The sequence below is a fragment of the Harpia harpyja genome, chromosome 2 (assembly GCF_026419915.1).
Source record: "Harpia harpyja isolate bHarHar1 chromosome 2, bHarHar1 primary haplotype, whole genome shotgun sequence".
Taxonomy (NCBI): domain Eukaryota; kingdom Metazoa; phylum Chordata; class Aves; order Accipitriformes; family Accipitridae; genus Harpia; species Harpia harpyja.
In genome coordinates, this window is record NC_068941.1 from 63526157 (window position 1) to 63545857 (window position 19701).

General features: G+C 45.1%; 1 protein-coding gene across 5 annotated transcripts in view; it reads right to left on the reverse strand.

Annotated features, from left to right (window-relative positions):
* The window catches only part of LIMCH1 (LIM and calponin homology domains 1), a 181726-nt gene extending 168934 nt beyond the window's left edge, over nucleotides 1-12792 (reverse strand). The window contains exon 1 of one of the 5 annotated variants that reach the window (XM_052780170.1): nucleotides 12350-12792. In XM_052780170.1, the coding sequence (XP_052636130.1) occupies nucleotides 12350-12445 (96 nt within the window). In that variant the 5' untranslated portion in view covers nucleotides 12446-12792. The remainder of the gene's footprint in view (nucleotides 1-12349) is intronic. The other 4 variants (XM_052780171.1, XM_052780172.1, XM_052780180.1 and 1 more) reach the window with 4 other exon arrangements.
* Between the last annotated feature and the right edge of the window lie 6909 nt (nucleotides 12793-19701).

Genomic DNA, 19701 nt, shown 5'->3' on the forward strand with positions numbered 1-19701 from the left:
CCCTCTAGTCAAAAGCCAAGTTTGAAGTCAGATGGGCTACTGATGAGCAAGAAAGAGGCATTCTGCTTTATTAGCAAGAACAAAGTTGTAATTCTCCTACTTGTATTAGTCCAAATAATCTGTCACTGCACTGGGAGTGAAAGAGCTAGTTACCGCACTCTAGAAATTCCCAAATGTGCTCCTTCCCTCCAACAGCTTCATTAGACTTCTGGCAGGAAGAAATCACATCTCTGAGGAGCAGGACAAGTGCACAGGCCAATACATGCGGCTCCAAGCTCAGTCGTTTACAAGACACTTTCATGGCAATCCATAAATACAATTGGTTGTGGACGAATTGTCAGACAGCAGCTCCTCTCATCTCATGCCACTGTCCTAAGGAAATCTGCAATGACACACACACCTCCAGACAACAAAGGACACAAGTGTACACATTTACAGTGACCTTCTCCTCTTGACAGAAGCTTTCTACGTTGTAGAAGAGCCATTTTTCTAACTTGTTTTTTGTTGAAGTGAAAGCTTTTCCTCAACACAGACTACCAGCAAGTTTTTGACACGCGTAGGCACCTTAACTTTGTTGACTCTATCACATAAGCTTCACCAACCACTTACTCCTCACATGCCGTTACAGTGCTAAGTCTAAAGCACTCTCCCTCCCCCCAAACACAAAAATAGGAGCTTATGTTTTGCACTCTCCATACTTTTTCATGTACGAGATGTCCACCTTTTCCCTCTCAATCCTAAAAGAAAACTTCAACCTGGTTGAGGTTGCACACACTGGAAAATGTTCACTGCCCATAACTAACAATGGCAGCCCTTTTCCACCAGCACTTTTTCCACCAGTGCCTGTTTCCTGGGTGTACTGGAGCCCAGTTCAAGCCATTGGAAACTGTCGCTTTGATGCTTCATATTGGATCTCCCCATCCTGTACAAAGGCTGCCACCACTACTACTTCTGGAAGTCAGCTCCTCCTAGTCACGTAGCCCTGTACCCCAAGCATACAGTGACAGGATACTCCCCTTTCCCTACACAGAGATCCCCCTTACGCTCTTCCTTCTCTTGGGAGATACCAAGAGACAGGAAAAAAGGCAGAAAACAAAAGCTTTCACAGTTTGAGATTGCACCACTTCCAAGAAGTCTGCTCTGGCTTTGATCTATTGATTTCAAGCCCCTTAATGTGGGAAGCAAAAATGTAAGTTTTCTCCACACAATTCTAAAATGAAAAAGAAAAGCCAGTATGGCACTGGAGAATTAAGCGCTGCACTGAAAAACTAACAAATATTGAGGGGGGTGGAAAAACCACAAATATCAGATCTGCCTGTAACCAGAATATGCACTCAAGAGTCTTGGTTGAAATCCAAAAATAAAAAGTAAAGAATTAAAGCTATTATTCAGCAGTGCTACATCAGAGACACTAGCAAACTACAATAAATGGAAATTAATGGATAAAATCCCACAAGCACTGGTAGACAAGTTTTCTATTAAATCTTACTGGAATGTCACCTCAGAGCTACCCCTGTGAATTTTCATTAAGTTATCCCACAGCTAGCTACAACAGCTTTGCTTACTTTCTCCCCTGAAGCTACTAACAAGAAGCAAAATGAGGGAAAGGAATGAAGTAGCAAAGCATTTATTACCGAGATGCATTTTTAAATTAAAATACGGATCTTTTTGTTTAGGATACTCCGAGAAGGCTCCACCATTGACTGCAGTGCATCCTTCACACGTGATGCTGGAACAAATCCTGTTTGACGTTCGTCTTTGAAGAGCACCCATACCAAGTGAATCTCTGCAAATCTAACTCCCAGACTGCTTCCCGGAGAAAATAATCATAGAAAGATAAGCGAGGGAGGTGAAATTACTTTGCAGCTTCACCAGCTTTATTTTTAACACCCTGCTCCCTTTATGCTCATCTTCTCACAGGAAATATCTAACCCCTCAGCTGTGCTGTGCCAATCTAAGAGGCTCTGGATGCCAGGAACCGCAATGTAACAGCCACCTATGCTGGAACCACCAAGAAACAGGGAAGGAGAAAACTAAGGACCCAGCAAGACTGAAGATGTGCATGTTCATAATTAAAATGTTTAGAGGGTACTTTTGCTTCTCTTTAGAAGAGGCAAGCTGTTTCTAATAAAGGATCGTTTGAGTTGCTTGAACTTTGTTGATTTATGAGGGTTTTTTATGTTATTCCAAAACTGAAGGCCCCCTTGTCGAAATAAAAATTGGTTTTGGGAGGGGTAGGATGTTAGGCTAAGCTTTTGTATCATTCCTTTCAACTCAGGCGAGAATCACCTTTATAAGTCACTGATTCTGACACCTCCTTTTTCTTGCCAGCATAATTTCTTCTGGAAAACAGTTTATTTTCTTGGCTATCTTTAACTGATCCAAACACTGGCAGAAGACGGAGACTGCACATGCATGCTCCCAAATCAGGATTCTCCTTTTTCCAAACCACAACTTCAAAAAACAACTCATCAGAATCAGGAAAATGATAAACAGGAAAAACACTTGTATAGTTGCTGTCATTTTTTTTTTTTTCTGTTTAGGTTACATATTTACAGTTATGCCTCTGGACTGAAAGAAAATTTCGAGTTGTTTTTGTTGCAACAATATATGTGAGCTCGCCCACTGAAATGAATCACAACAATTGCAAGGAAACAAAGCCAAGGGATTCAGTGCTGAACACCCTGGCACACTGGGCATCCCTGCCTGTCTCCGACAGAGACAAGGTGCTCACTTCTGTCTCTCCTCACTCCTCCCTTCCCTTCCCCAAACCCAGTCAGAAAACGCTCACTGCGAAAGAGCATACTTTAGCTAACACACCATGGGTCTGTTTTAAATTGGAAAAAAAATTGGAAAATAGAAGAAAAATTGTTATCAAAGGCAAGCAGTTAACAATACTTAAGGAATTACGCCAAAAAAATAGCAGGGGGAGACTCATTTAAGAATTTTCTAGATTAGTAAAGTAGACATTGGGATAAAGGATTTTCAGAGTTTGTTTGGTGGGAGTTGAAAGGGAGTGTCCAATACACCCACATCATGTATAAAACACACACCACTGATATTCAAGAAATTAAATCATTATCATTACGAGTTCCCTAATTTCCTAGAATATTTATAGGCATTTGAAGACTAAAGTGATAGATTTGGATTTGGGGGTTACGTTTGTTTTAAGACATCGTAGCAAGACCTCTAAATTCCACCAGAGCCACAATCTCCTGCTGTGATACAAGAGCATAACGTAACCCTGTGCATTTCATGGAAAGCAGTGCTTGCAAAGCACCACAAAGAGTTTTTAACCTCAGTCCCTGTCCTCTGCAGCCATGCAACCATTCTGCTCCCACTTGAAATTAGTTATTTATGGGCATCAGCCTCTGCTTACGCAAAAGCAAGCCTGTGCTTCTCAAGTCAGAGCAAAGGTTACAACTCTTTGTGCCAGCCTGTGGCCTGCTCCTGAAGCACAAATTCATCTGAGTTTCTTGGCCTTCTGGTTTTAGTGGAAAGGTCATTTGGAGCTTTTTTTCTGCCACTCTGGAAATGGAAAGTTCCAATACTGGAAGATACACTTTTCTTCCACCTTCAGTTCACAACTTCTTCCAAGAGTCCCATCCTGTGTAAGGGACTTCACATGATGCAGTGCTATCAGGCATTATCAACGCCGTATGATAAAGCCCTTGACCTGCACTTTTACTGAATGTATCAGATCCCAAAATTTATTTTAGAACTCTTCTGTATTAATCTTTTTACAGATTTCAGCTCCTTACTGTTGGCGAGAAAAACCTGAAACACGGCAATGTACGATCTGAGGGACAGAAGGCAGGTAACAGCCTCATTTATCTTTTAAATGACACTGTAATCCAGCCAGAGACTTGATTGCTCACAATTGCAATACTGTACTGAGATCTACCAATACCTACAGGAAAGGAAACAATAGGGAAGGTATTTACAGTCTCAGGATGAGGACTCCTGGGTTTTTTTGCACTACATAGAGTATGTGCAGCCACGTTCCCTATAGCTTGTCGATAACTGGAGGGCTGGGATTCTTCTGAAGCCCACTAGAAAGGTCAGATGGAGGTAAGGAGGTTTTGGAGGTTGGAAGAGTACAGGAAAAACACATCACAGAGAAGTTTTCCTTTCATGCTGTTCCTGAAACTCACTGTGAGATCACATAGTGCAAAAATCCCTGTCTTATTTCCAGCATGAACAAGGATCACGGAGAAAACTCTGTGAAGGACAGATTAACAAAGAGCACTTCCCTCTTACCTTACTCATTCAGCCATACAAAGCAGAATTGCTTCCCCTGCCTCCACCACACTGCTCCTTAGCCTGTGAAATGCTCTGTGAATCACTGACAATGATGCCAAAGCCAAGAAGGCACAGCAGTATTATTTTTCAAAATCTTAGCTTGTCAAAGTTGATTTCAAAATCAACCTGTCTTTGATACTAGGCATGAGACCTCAAAACAGCAGAAACCAGCAAAGTAAGGTTTCTCTTCAAATGGGCAAATGAAACAGATTTTCTCCTTGCCTCACCAACCAAGAAGTCACTAGACTATTTTAAGTCAATTTTAACATCAGATGCAAGTTCTATTATTAACTCTATTGTTAAGCTAGTCATTCTACTAAGGTAAGGATTACTAGCAGTAATCATTATATATACACACATACAATAAAAAAGCCTAGTTAACAGTAGCAAGTTACACTAGAACTGAGCAGCGTGACTATCAAAGTAGAGGATTCTTATAATCAACTAACACCACAAACAAAGAACTCCTCAAGGATTTAGCATCTAAGTTCTCAAGAATTAAGCCTGCACATCATCTTCTCAAGATATGAAAAGCAAGGGATGTAATTTCAATTCCTTATTGGTCAATTATAGCAGTGCACAATGAATTAGATAACAACAACAACAAAAAAATCTCACCAAGCCAAGGAAATCAGTCGTATTTACAGTTTTCTAAAATAAACCAGGTTTAGAAAAAAGTTAGATTAGAAGCCAAACACATTTTACACTGGCTGGAGGAGTTTCTACAAAGGAAACTCAGTAGCATACCCTGAAAATGCCTGCCATAAGCCATAGGAGTCTTGCTTTTGTATAGAGAAGGGTCTTGTTCATGTAAACAGGCTCTTAAGCACTACAATAATGTAAGCAACCAATAATGTAGCATTAAAAATAAAATTAAGTGAGGTTCACTCACCCACTGTCAAGAAGTCACAGATGCACAGCATAATTCAGGTTGGCAGGGACCTCAGAGGGCCTCTAGTCCAACCTCCTGCTCCATGCAAGGGCAGCTCTCAGGTCTGACCAGGCTGTTCCCAACTTCGTCCAGTCAGGCACAAAACCTTCCAGGGGCGGTGATCTGCCAGCCTTGCTGGGCAACCTGCATCAATGCTCAACTGGCCTTGTGGTGAATGAACTTTTCCCTATGCCAAGTGATAACCTTCCCCATTTGAGATTATAGAAAGTATCTCGCCGTCCTGCCACGTACCCCTGTGAAGTGCCTGGCTCTGTCTTCTCAAACACCTGCCCAGAGGTACTGGGGGGCTGCTGCCACGTCCCCACAAAGCCGCCTCTCCTGAAGAAGCCCAGCTCCACCACCCTCTCTCTCAGAACAAGTCCTCCAGCCCCAACCAGCCCGGGGGCTCTCTGCCCAGCTCCCTCCAGCTTACCGGCGTCCCTCCTGCACTCTGGGGCCCAAAGCTGGATGCGGTATCTCAGGTGTGGCCTAGCAAGTGCCAAGCAGAAGGAAACAACCACTTCCATCCATCTACCGGCTCCAGAATAACCACCAAGGACTAACCTCTCCTGCTGCCAGGAGACTGCAGACTGGTGCCAAGCCTGTTGTCCTGCAGGTCCTCCCAGGTCCCTTCCAGCACAGCTCCGGCCCCAGCAGTCACCCTCCACCCTGTCCCAGGTACATTTATTCTATTTATAAAATAAAAGGCAGTAACAGGCAGGTTGTTTTTCATTTTAAGCTGGGGCGCGTTACAGTTCTGCACATTCTTACAAGGCTGTCCTGAGGACATGCACTGCGGCCCTTTCACCTAAGACAGCAATTAACATACCTAGAAGTTTCAGCTATCAATTTTGACATTATGTTATTGGTGCCATAGTAGCTGTTGCAGTCATTGTGATCTAAGGGACTGAGTGGGGCAAGGAAAGACAGCACTTTCTTCTTTAAGTGATATATTGGAAGGAGAAGGATGGAAAGCTTACATCTTCAGCGTCTGCACGCCAAAACGTTCTACCTTCCCCCTACGCAGCTGCCCTTTTAGATGACACTTTCACCCCTATAAATCTTGCTTTTTCTGTAAGATTGTTCCAAAACTGTTCTTGTTGGGATGTCTGCAGAGAGCCAATGCACAGAAGTATTCATCCATGGACGAAAAGCTTCTAGACTGGTAGATTTTCCAAACAAAAGATATTGCAGTTTTTATAACCTGTCATGAAACAACACTTCCCAGATTGGCCAACACATTTTAGAAGCTAGAAAACAATTCTGCTGTGTTGAGCTGCTATTTATCCTCCACACTTGGGAAAGATCCCACCTTCCTTTCTAGAGGACCAATATTTGCCTTAAAAAAAAAAAAAATTAAAAAATGTAGTTAACACTAGCAAAACAAGTGCAATGAGGTTACATAGCTGCATTAACTGATGTTCATCACCAATTGCATAATGGCATTCCAGACTCTGGTGTTAAGGGTAGATCTTTTACCTATTTTAAAATTTTAGTACTGAAAGGAGAAATTAATTCAGTTTTAAGACAATTAACAGCTCAGTCCTGCATTTCCTGACATTATCCCTTTATCAATAGTATTGTTGTTCTGATTATTCTCACCCCTGTGCCAAGTGCTACTTGTAACACAGCTTAAACAGATCTCATGACAAGGGAATTGGGTCCATGTATACAGGACAGGAGGTCAGCTGCCAGGCAACTGGGAGAGGAAAAAAATTCTAGAAGGTGGTAGTCTGACAGGGTCAAAGAGTTTGGGCAGGTTCTTCCACCCCCTTTAAATCAATGTAATTTTCATTCCACTGAATGACTAACTTAGCCAGAATGAAGAGCATCCCATCTGCCCTGCCTGCAGTCCCTAAACACTGCCCAGGAGGAGATGTAGAGATAGCAGTGAAGAATTCCTCTCCAAGCCCAGTCACTATAACCACAGTAAAGTTATTCTGCATTCACATCCATCTAGGACCAGAAGCCAGCCACACACCTTTTGACTCTTCATGGTTGCCTTATAGACACTGTGGGAAGGATTCATCTGGCCTAACTTTACCTTGTCCGCAAATCAGGCAACTTGTCTAACCCATCTGCATAGTTTTCTTCTAGTCTGAGAATATACTTGCTCACTTTAATAAATTCACTCCCAACACGTTATGTAAAGTATTTAGGTAAGACACTCTTCCAGCAGAAGAAAGAGAGGAAAGGAGAGAGGGAGGCTAAACACTGAGAAATTTGAACTGTAGGCACTGTTTGGAGGCTCATTCAACAACTCTCCTGCAATATTTGATTAACAAAACCATGCAGTCTTAAAGCTTAGTGCATCATTCTACACTTAAGTGGTTGTATTCAAATACTCTCATAAGGCAGTCAGACCGACTTCTCTGGAACTGCTCACTGGAAAAAATGTTTGTTGGATTTGATCCATTCCTATACAAATAACGGCAGGACTGCAGTAGCACCCGAAGGTCCCAGTCTGGCTAGAGGCACCACTGTTCTAGGAACTGTATCAATGTTCAGAGGAACTAGAGTCCCTATTCAAGGATGTTAAAATCAGCTTCACAGCAAAGGAAGGGTAGATGTCTACACACATTTGGAAATAGAAACACTCCTGTGGGGCACAGGTTACTTGTACACTCAGTGAATCAGTTAATTTACCCAATACTTTTCATCAAAAGACCTTTATCTCTGAAGTTCCTCAAATGTCATACCACGTTTTGAAGGTCATATAAACAAACTTGTGTATTCTTCAAGTTCAAGAGCCCTATAGCAGATATTCCAATCAAGACCCTTCACCAATTAGAAAAGATTTTTGCCAGTGAACTACCTTCATCTCCTTTTAAGTTACGTTTTTTGCAGTGGGAACCATAAGCCTCAGCTCTCTCACACTTCATCCACAAAAGAGAGAGACACCCCTAAAGAAACCTTGTTTCCAGACTCCTGGCACAAGACAGTCACATGAAGTTTATTTGCCTGAGTCACTTCCCAGGTTTTATGCCTCTCATACTCTTTTACAGAGATGGCGGTGCAGAAGTGGTGTGCCTGTTGTGCCACGTGATGCGACACATCCAGAAGCACTAAGGAATACACCTGGCCCCACCACTTCTAGAAGCAGCACCACTGCTATCAGCTTAAAACTGCCACCTTCAATACAGAAATCTAACACAGGTAAGTGTTTCGCTAGAAGGAAAGAAGAAAATAACCTACAAACCCCCAACAAACCCGCTCTGGCTGGCAAATTTCTCCTTAACAAAGGAATTCTCAAGGGGAACATATATGAGAAAAGTAGCAGACTTATTAGAAGTTTATGGGTTTTAGCCAACACACATCTAGAGGGAATGGCAAAGTCAAGCACTGACCACAGGGTACAGAAAAACATGACTTGTTTATTATCACCATACAACTATAAAGGAAGCATTCTTATCAGCTGGCAAAGCTTCTAAGGCATGTAAGTCTACAGAAAAGCCATCCCTAATTGAACCAAGTCTCAACAATGAGGAGACAGCATATCAATGAGGCAAGGCTAGGAGGTGCGATGAGGAGATAACAATACCCTTAGGAGCTACACTGGTATTAAATGTGACTTTATTACTGTATTACTCTCTTATGAATCTTTACGGCAAGAATAACTCTGTTTATACAGATGTTCCTTCAACCATCAGTTATTCTTGTTTAAACACACATACAAGGAACCTTGACATTTTAAAATTACAGGCCATTAGATTAAATTAGATTTGTTATTTTGCTGTAGTAACCCACTAGGCTTTACAAGGCTGATATTTTCTTTCAGTGAAACCGAGATGCGTTAATTGAAATGAGATACCACACCTTTAATAATGCAGATTGCTATAGCGCTCTCACAGGGTTTTTCATTTGGTGCCTTTATTTTAATTCCTCTGAGTGCTACTAATATGGTTCATTTTATCATTAAGAGGGCATTCTTCACTTAAGTAGCACATGCCAAGCTAAACTAAAATAATAGGACTGGTTTACTGTTAACACAGAGGGATGCATGGTTGATATTTATGCAAAATTAAGCAAGGCTGAACTCCAGTTTCCTACCCAAAGTGACTCGCGATCAAAGCGGAAAGTCCGCAGAATTCCAAAATTCTGCAACATACAGATGACACCAAATCTATCATCGCTCAAAATACTCTCTTACAAAACACAAACTGTTAAATATATAAGCAGCCTTGGCTATAGAAGTCAGAGTTCCAGCCCTTTTTCCCACTCAGGTGAACACCTGAGCACTATTGCTCCAGAGTGCCAGGGAAAGACAAGAGGATTATTATGAGGATCATAATAATAACTTCACTGCAACTTAGACTCCCCTATCCCGCAGCATCCAGATTAAAGTAATGCCGGCAGAGGAAAAAGACGACTTCTGGCACCCAGAAGACCTGCTCTGGTGAAAGGTCACAGACCCAACGAGTAAAGATAAGACCTCTGGACTGGAGCAAGGGAAGTACCTCAATCCTCGCAGATCCAGACATTCATCACTTCATGTCTTGGCTCCCCATCTGTAAAAAGAGGACAGCCTCCCTTTCCAGCCCCACCAGAGGAGAAATGCACCACAGACCACAGGGTGGATTCCTGTCAGCGCTACACAATGGTGACAGCGCTCACACGAGGATTTAAACCAGATGAGAATCCAACTAGCAAGTCACACAACTTAATCGTTAGAAATAAAAATGCTCGGTAAGCTCAAGAGCTTTCACTTCTGCTTTAATTTCCTGGCGTGGCACTATTTTACAGCCTAAGACAGGTTTTAAGCTGTCTCACACCACTAACATCCTCACTAGCCTGTCTTCTCCATACTAGGGAGGTCCACCAGCCCTGCTTGCAACAATAATGGTTTCTTTTATTTTCGAGAGAGATGTCATTTTAAATGGTCAGAAGCAAGCTGGAAGACACAACACACTGGACATTTGCTAACATCTCTAGGCCAAAGAATAAATTGGTGAGAGACGATTACAGAGCCAGCTGAAGCAGATGGATCTAGTAGCCAGACACAGCATGACCCCCATTTCTGGTCTTCACCCAAATCAATAGGGCTTGGCACACTGAATGTTGATACCTATAACATGCCTCAATTTTTTATTTTATTTAAGATTGACACTGCTTTTCAACAACTTTGGACTAATGTGTCCAGTTCTGCATAATTCGCTCAGTCCAAATCATCCAGATTTAGAACAGTGAACGCTGACCAGATTTTTCGAAGAGATAATAACCCTCATGCTCCAGAGCTTAAGCCAAACTGGGATCAAAAGGAAATATAATGTGTTAGGCAAATTAAGCCACATTTGCTTCACTGACAGCTTCTTCCTCCTTTCTCTGAGTAGGAGCATCAACTCTGGGCGTTGCTGGAAAGGCACCACAGCCATGGCAATGCTCCAGGCTCCTGACACAGTCCCTCAGGCAAGAGGACAGTGGCAACAGTAACAGCCATTACAGCTTTGTCATTCATGCATCAAGCAGATTAAAAAAGTACAAGAAGTTATAGACAGCTTCCTTTGTACACATGGACCCCTTGGGCCTGCACAGAGGACACAAGGAGTTAAGAGCCCTTCTGCTCTGCTCACCAGGCCCTGGGTCGCACAAGAACGGGCACAAGACTTCCCATTACAGCGAACTGTGGGATAAACTGCCCAAGAGGGAAGTTTCCACCTGACCCACAAAGTTTCTGCTCTTATACAGGAAGATTTGTAGTCCCTTAATTATTATCATGCCTGGAGTAACTGCTGGCAGCTTCGTTACCTACGAAGAATTGCTTCGCCATTGAGGTCTTGGCTTCATTAGCAGTCAGGAGAACTCACGGTCACAAGGTATTTTATGTACCGTATGTATGACGGAGTCATGTGTCTCTCTCTTGGTCCTCGATTATAAAGAAGGCTATATAGAAACCGCCATATTCATCTCCCCAAGGCAACCGGTGTTTACATGCACTTCACTTTTCCTCTTCCAGGCTGCATATTCACCTTTCCTTGGCACAAAAGCCCTTCTTTTCACTTCCTCATTGTTCCTCTGCCTCTGGTCCTACACCAGACTACACCGGCTTACTGTGTCAGTGCCAATTCCCTGAAGTCTGACACAGCACTACCTTTCCGGCTGATACCGGAGTGAACCATTACAGTCTGAAATTCCCAGGGCTTCAGGGAATCTCAAAGTCACAACAATTCTAACAACAATTTGCCTAACCACTGTCGGAAAACAGAATCCACTGAGGCTTACTAAAAGCTGCAGATTAGATTCAAAGCCTGCAGCTGAAGGGAGCTGTTACCCTGGTATCTGGGTTTATACCACCTTCATGGGTGTTCTGCGTACCGGCAATCAGAAGAAGAGCTATTTAAAGTGTCTCTATTGTTACGTGCCAAAATATTTAACTATTAAATTTCACCCGCCACCTGCCTGTCTCTGCATTTTACGGCACGAGCTCACAGCAAGCAGATCTATTTTTCTGCCCTGCCCGAAGGGCCAGGCTGAACGTCTCTCCTTGGCTCGGCTGGGCGATGGGAGAAGGGGCCGCAGAGGAGCTCTCCCGCGGGACGCGCTGCCCCAGGCCCCCTCTGCGCGCCCACCCACAACCCCCCGTCCCCCGCAGCGCTGCTGACCTGACCCGACCTGGCCCGGCCCGCTTCTCCGCGCACTGCGGAGCGTTACCTGCGCGGCCGCGGCGAGCCGGACGGGCGGGCGCAGGGCCGGAGGTTTCCCCAGCACGGCGCGGGGGGGGGGAACCTCGCCGCCCCCGGGACCCCCGCTAAGGGACACGTCCGCGCCCACTCCGCGGCTCCGCGCACCTGCGCGGCTCCTGTTTACAGCCGCCCCGTTCATCCCAACCCCGGGGGCGGGGAGGGGAAATGCGCTTAAGAGATTAAGTTTGGAAGAGACGCGCGGGGGGGGACAGGCCCCCCCCAAAGGCGCGCACGCTGCGCGGGGGCTGAGCCGCGGCTCGGCCGGCCCCGGCTGCTTTCCCCGCAGCGAGCAAAGCGGGGGAGGGCGGCGGGGGGGGCCGGGCCAGAGCTCGGCGTGGAATAAAATGCCTACAGTCCCCGCGGGGGGGGACACGGGACACCGGGTCGTCCCCGCTGGAGCTCAGGCGCCCGCACCCCTGCCATCCCGCGGTCTTACCTCGATCCACTTCTGAGCCTCGGTGAAAGCCAGCTCGGGCTGGGGGGGGTCGGGAGGAGGCTGAACGCCCCCCAGCTCCAGCCCGGGACTGGCCATCTGCAGGGCCCCGGCGCGCCGCGGCTGCGGCGGGGGAGCCGGCGGGGGAGCAGCCGGGCACCGAGCCGCCAGCCCGAGGAGAGCCGCGGCCGCAGCGGGGGGACGCCGGAGGCCGCTGCCTGCCTCTCCCTCAACCGCCGGGGCGGGGGCCGGGGGCGGCGGCGCTCTGCAGCCCAGCTGGCTGCAGCCCGCCTGCCTGCGGTAACCTCTCTCCGCCGGTGCCCCGTCTGCCGGCTCGGTCGGTCGGTCCTCCCTCGCCTGCCGCGCCGCGCCGCCCCGCCCGCCCCGCCGGCAGAGCGGAGCTGCGCTGCCCGGAGCTGCCAGCTAAAAATAAAACAGACGGGCGAAGCCGCTTTGCCTTCAGCCCATGCAAATGCCCGCGCCGCCGCCCCCCCGCCGCCGCCGCCAGCATCGCATGGCGGGCGGCGCTGCGACCGGGGGGCGGGGACCCCCCCGCGGCCGAGGGGACGATGGCAAGACACCCCCGCCTTTGGCGGGGCGGCCGATCCTCGCCGCCCGCAGCTCCTGGAGGGCACCGAGCCACCCGCGCAAGCAGCGAGCTGCTCGTTGCGGCTGTTGCCTTGAAGACCTGATTAATTAATGGCGTTGCTCGAAGCACCTGAGAGCCTCCAGCCCCCTGCGGCGGGAAAAGGCTTTGCTCCCCCACGCAGACCCTCACCCACCCGCCTGGGGGCCGTGGGGGTCCCGCCCCAGGAGCGGAGCACCCGCAGGTGCCTCTGCCCTCCCTGCAGGCATCTCCTTCTCTGGCTAAGGGGTGAGAGTGGCCTTGCAAGAATGCCTGAGGGTCAGCACGGTGCCTGACAGCATTCTTCTTTTTACAAAGGCGAAGTGGGCATCGAGGTGTGCTTAAAACAGACCGTGTGTGAATACTCTTTTTTGTTTTGTTTTGTTTCTCTTTATGCAGAGGAAGAAAACAAACTCTGGCCTGCAGAGACTTGCACGCCTACCTTGCGTCGTGTGAATAGTCCTAGCTCAAACAAATGCTCTTTAGGCTAAGGTTAAGCATAGCAGTTTTTAGAAGCAGGGGAGAAAAATTTTTCACAAGGCCTTTTTGAAGCCAAATCCTAAAAATCTCCACGCATAAGTGTTGGAAAGATGAGCCAAAGCTTCTTGTTTACACTTGTGCAAGCATAGAAAGATACCTGTGTGCTGGAAACACAGGTATGTGAACGTTAACCTCTACTGCTAAGGGGTTTTTTGAGAGAGGTCATTGCTGGCCACATTTTCAGCTGGCGATAATTGTCAACAAATTTTGACGAGGAGTAAACTGTAGGATCTACTTCTCACCATTCCCTTATTTTAGGCCTGAATTCACCTCAATTCAAAAGTTGGGATTTTGAATCTTGTTTATTGTTATAAATTAGTCAAAGAAAAAAATGCTAACTCTTCAAATATAAATATATCAGGAAAATGCATACAGTTAACTCTATTTCCATTCTAGGATTTTGTCTTTATTGTTCTCTACATTTTGTTTTGGTCTTTGTTTATTGTTTCAGATTTGCTGGAGTAACAAAGGACCTAAAAACAGGAGATAAGGTTTATAGGGATTTTTCTGAGAGCTGCAACTGAACAAAAACTAGATGAATGGTAACCTAATCTCAAAAATTTAAAGAGAATTAATAAGTGTGTTTTGAAATACCTATGTTAACACAAACTATTTTCTGATTCTTGTAATATTTAAATAACACTGATGTATATTGGACATCAATTACATTTATTCTCCTGGGGCTGTGAAAGACTAACAATTTAAAAGAATTATCCTACCTCTTTTTTTTATTACCATGCAATATCAAATGTATGATTTTGCTGTCTGGTGATCTCAACATCACCTCTCAGAGAACATGAAGAGCTGGAATAGGCTAAGGTAAGCATCATACCACACAGATCATCCGTTTGAGAAAGAGACCACCACCACATACCTTGTCTTAAACTGAGAGGTGGACATTCATTTCTCATTTATACAGTCAGTTTTCATGGCTCACTAAAGGCAGCGTGCTCTTATACACACTCTTACACACACTCCTATTCGCACACTTACGTTCAAGCATACAGAACTTTTAAAATTTATTAAATCCACACAGAGACATGTGGATGTAGAGCTAGTGCAGCCTTTTAAGAGCCCTGACATGTATTTAGGAGTGTAAAAGACACCCTGAATGGCAGCAGGAATCTGGCCACTTCTTTCCTAATCCTAATCCTGGACCTGCTTCCCATTCGGTCAAGTGCGAGGCAGCATCCCTACCTCCCTGTTCCCATGGAAACACACTTCTAGCATCAGCCCAGCTTGCTTTTTTTTCTAAAACCACCATCTGCCTGGGGAGTTGGAGGGCTTGCTCTAAGCCCCTTGAATACCAGTCATAGGTTTTTCAACGGTTTTCTTTTCCCTATTGCAGCCGCCCTGGCAACTGGTACAAGAGGCAGAGTATGAAAACGAGCACGTTAGAAACTCCAGCAAGGTTTTCCTGAGGTCACTCTGCTGCTCCTGATCAGAAACATTACCAGAAACATAGCGATGGAATTTGTAACAGCAGCAGAATAGGAGAATTTTTCTTGTAGCTCTTTGCAAAAGTCTTGTTTTAAAACAAATGCTTCAGTTTAGCTTCTCTGTTTTTCTTTCCCGTCAAGCTAGCACCTCAGCAGTCCTTATCGCCTGCAACAAGCTTGCATCTGTACTTATTAGACAGGGGAAAACCTATGGAAGTGCAGGTATCAGTGTCAAGCTGCATATCTTTGTCCAGGTACAGTCACCCTTCCCAAAAGCAGACTGTGCCTATGCGCAAGTAAAGTAATTGTGGAAAAATGTGTAATATGGTGGTTACAGGAGAAGGTAGAAGCAGAGAAAGGGGGTCTTCTCTGGTTGTCAGGGATCTCTCTGCTGCTATGCACAAAAGGAAAAGTGGAAGCTTTCAAGAAGATACACTTTCAGGTAGAGTGAGGGTTCAGCTTGTGTTAACCGGTTGGTCTTCTACCCAATTTAGTTTTCTCCGCTGGGAAGAGGAAATCTCCTGTTCCTTTTTGTCTTCAACATAACACCTAAAATCTTTAAGCCTCTTGAATAGCAAGAGCGGGGGGTTAATAAGGCCTGACTGGTGTTGTGGCCAGGCCTGTTCTTATCCCACGGCTGCAATGAACAGCTTGCATCAAGGAAGCTGTGTCCTGGACAGCTTCTGCCGCCATCATGTCTCTCCCTGAAGGAACAAGTGGTGGTGGTCAAGACCGAGTTCCGAGCAAAACTACTCCTAGATGGCATCTTAGTGCTCTTGCTCCTTTTTCTGGTTGTATTAGCCTGACAATAAACCTTTTTCTTCAAAGTAGATCTGACACGATGTGCTTCTAGTAACATGGGTACCCTCCATTTGGAAACAATTACTTTTACAAAAAAACTTCTGCACAAGAAGCAAATGGGTGAAACAGCCGAGGATCTCCTGTTTCTATTCTATTTTACCTGGCTTATTAACCTTTTCTTTGTGAGCTTTTATAAATGTGCCTTAAACCACTAAGGTCCCTGGGCTGGTTAGGAAGGGAAGTTATCCTGCTAGCACCAGGGCTTTTCTGCCTCCTTATCTCCTCTGCAATCTGTCAGTCCTGGCTGACATTCTCTGAGCAGAGCTTCTTTTTCCCCCAGACCATAATGGTCATAGTTGGGGGGTGTTGCACAATCCTGGGCCAGATTTCGGAGGAATCTGAGCTGAGCCATAAGTAGACTGCTCTGGCTAAATATCTCCTCTGTTGTTTGCTCAAGGACTTTTATACATTTCATTGGTTTGCTTGTCCTTTTTGTCCCTTTAACAAACCACTGAATGTCACACAGAGAACTTGAGGCCGTATGGTATTTATTGTAAAAATTCTGTTTGGAATTCCTTCATTCTCTAGAGTATAAAATGGGTAGGCACATCCAGCACAGCTCTGGATAACCTCTAGGTTATTTCAGAGCTGCTCAGAGATGCAGCCTCTGAGCCATCACAGGACTCACACCGTTGCAAAGAGCAGCGTGGCTGCCTGGTGATGGTGCGGGAGTTGGACAGGCCTGGCATAAAGCATCCTTGGTATTAATACCTCTCAACAGGTATTAATCCTGCTGGAGAGTATTTGGAGATTTTTTACTGACTCCTGAAGGCAGGTTGTGCACTTTCACAGCTTGTCATGTGTGAAAGGGTGAACGGAGAGGTGAGCTGAGTGAGCGGATGAGAAGAGCCCTTACAGCAGCATCTGTCAAGGCAGAGGAGGGTGGTGAAAGAGATCTTTACTAGAAGTTTAGCATTTTCTTCCTTGACAAAACTAGATTCAAAGTCAGTTCAACTCTCCATGGCATGCAGCCTGTCTTTGAGAGCAGGCTGGTAAAGATATCCACTCAGAAGCAAGAGACAGAAAAACCCTGATTTTGAAAAATTACTCAAAGGAAGACTGTTCCCATTCAAGAGTTTTTTTAATTTACTTTTTTAAAACTTACAAGCTAAAAGAAAAGTAACGCCAGAGCTTTAGTTATTTTCAATTCTCACGAAAAATCAATGAATCTGTGATCATGAGAGCATGTTGATTTTTTTCAATCACTCAAACAAATGTTGTGACTTCACATTTTATTTAATCAGGGCATCTGCTGTGGTGCATTTGCAGTGTTCAGCATTTGGCTGACAGCACCTGTTTGTTTATCCCGGCCATGCTGTCTTCTATCACAGTCACTTTCTCTCTGCTACCACTCACTCAGCAACATATTGTCAGGCTTGGCATCGATGTTCTGTGTCATTCTGGGAATTACAGGAGAGGATGGATCATTCAAATTTGCTCTTTCCTTGGAGAAAAGCAGTATTATCCCTTCTCACCCTGTCCTGGGAGAGTGTGAAGCCCTTTTGTGAAGCAGTTTTTTCTCTATTTTGGAATTTTATATTGATTTTTGAAAGCTAGTACATCCAATTGTCACCTGGTAGCTGAGCACCATTTGATGTTTTCCTATTTGCCTGTCTTTGCATTTAATTAAATTTTTAGATTTTAAAAGCTGTTAACTGTCTGGGATCTGATATACTACTTACTACACATGTTGCTATTTAGCTATAAGCCTAATGAATCAGAGTGCAGGTGATTCAAAATGAGAGATCACGTACATAAATGCCTGTAAATATTCAACGTCATTTACAAAGCACAGTCTTGGGGGTCTTCACCATCTTCTCTGTTCCCTGTGTAACAAATCCCTGATCAGTATCTCTGTGTTTAGTGTGCTGTTATGCTTTTAGGTGTGGGTTTTTCCCTGCCCAGCCCTCCTTTCTGGCTTTGACACTTGGTTCTGCCTCTCCTGGAGGCCTCCAGATCCCAGGCTGATAGCTCTGCTGATTGCACAGAGCCTGGCCCAGCTTCTCCTTTCATCTGCAGCCATGGTCAATTCTCCCACTCACCCAAACAACCACTTCCTTCCTTCTTTATATTGTTCTCATCAAGACTTGCCTTTCCTCTGGTATAGGAAATGCCTATATCCAGCCTCCTCTTTAACGAGCATCCTTCTTTTCTCCACCAGCCTGCCATAGTCTCCTGTCTTTCAACCCCATTCTCTGTCTCTTCTGTCTCAGGTACTTCTCCCTTCCTCTTGTTCATACATAGTGGAGGGACAACACAACAAATATAAACCATGAAAACCACTGGGAAAAAAAAGCAGAAAGAAGGACAGTGAAAGAAGAAATATCACAAGTAAGTGACACTGAGTTACACAAGGTTAAAAAGACATAAATTGGGTTGACTGAAAAGCAATTCTATAAAAAAGAAGAGGCGGAGTGGTGAAAGGTAAAGCAACCCAAAATAAAGAGGTACCAAGGTAAAGGAAAGAATAAACCTGAGCACAAAACCAGTGAACCCATCAGGCCAGGGAGCATCCTTTCATTCTGTGTTCGTAGCTACCAAGCGCAGCAAGCTCCAGGTCCGTACATGTTCTTTCTAGGGACTCCCATAAAATACATACCATATTGTGAAAGGAAAATGACCACATGCACACACCAACAACTGAAAGAGGACTCTGAAGGAAAGCGTGGCTCTCCCACCCCGCTCTCCACTCCCAGAGCTGCGTAGTTCTGCTCTCTTGACAGGTCAAGTCGGGAAAAGGATGTGGCAGGACAATGGGCCTTTCACCAGCTGTTATCAAGGATCTTTTTAGCCCATTAAAACAAAAGCACATTGGTGAGGAGCTGGTGCTCATAGGTTTGTGTACCTACTGATGTGACGCCCGGTTTCCTTAATGCAAAAACGAGCAACAGCCTTTGCTTCTCCGCTGAGCTGGAAGTGGCACAGAAGGACAAAACAGTATTTCCCTTGAGTTTTCTTGTGATTTTGACTGCTTTACGGCTACTTTCTTTCAATCTACTTCATTAAAGACTGGAAGTGGAAGGGGGGTGTTCTTCCAAACACAGTCTGATCTGGAGCAGGAATCTCCACTTCCAGTATGTATCTGCAATAATCTTCCAGCTGATTTTGCACTCTGCTCATTTAAATGCTGCATCTTCCCCTGCTGCCACCCACCCAGTATACATCTTAGCCCATTTCACCATCCTGAGTAAATTTTCGAGCACACAGAGTTACTCAAGATTTTTTCAGTGAGCAGCATGGTAGAGGGGTTTTAGTACCCTCAGGGAGATGTTCCTCAACACCCCTTTCATAGTGCCATCGTCTAGGAAAGGGCTCTTTTAAGGCAGCAAACATGCTCAGAGAGCCCATACCAGCTGCAAGTTCAGTAAGTGCAGCTGAGTCTGCCTAGGCTCCGTACATGAAAAGGTAAGTAGCCAGAGCAGGTTGTTCAGCAGTCTGCAAATCTTTGCAGGAAGCCGTAGCTTCAAACGAGTGCTACACAGTTGTGGTATCTGGGGGGAAGAGAGGGGCTGTTGTGTATGAGACAGCATGCAATGAAAGCAGTTAGAAACTTTTGCCAAACTGGTGTCAAATGGGATGAAAATCAAAAACTGTATGTGGAAAAAAGGTGATTTGGAAACCAAGCCCTAGCTTCCAAATTAAATTCCTGGGTCCTGATATTAATTTTATTGGTGTATAACAAACTTTGTGTTGCGGTGGCATAACCATGTAATTCACCAAAACACGTTGTTTTTATCAAACGTGCAAAAGGAATAGCAAAAACCCCTCTCACTGATGTTAGAACAGCTATTTGCTAGGTAGCTGCTTGTGAAAATTTGAGAAATCTGGGAAAAGCCACATCACATTCAGCCTTTAATTTTAGCAGTGACTTGCACCATCCAGAAAGAACT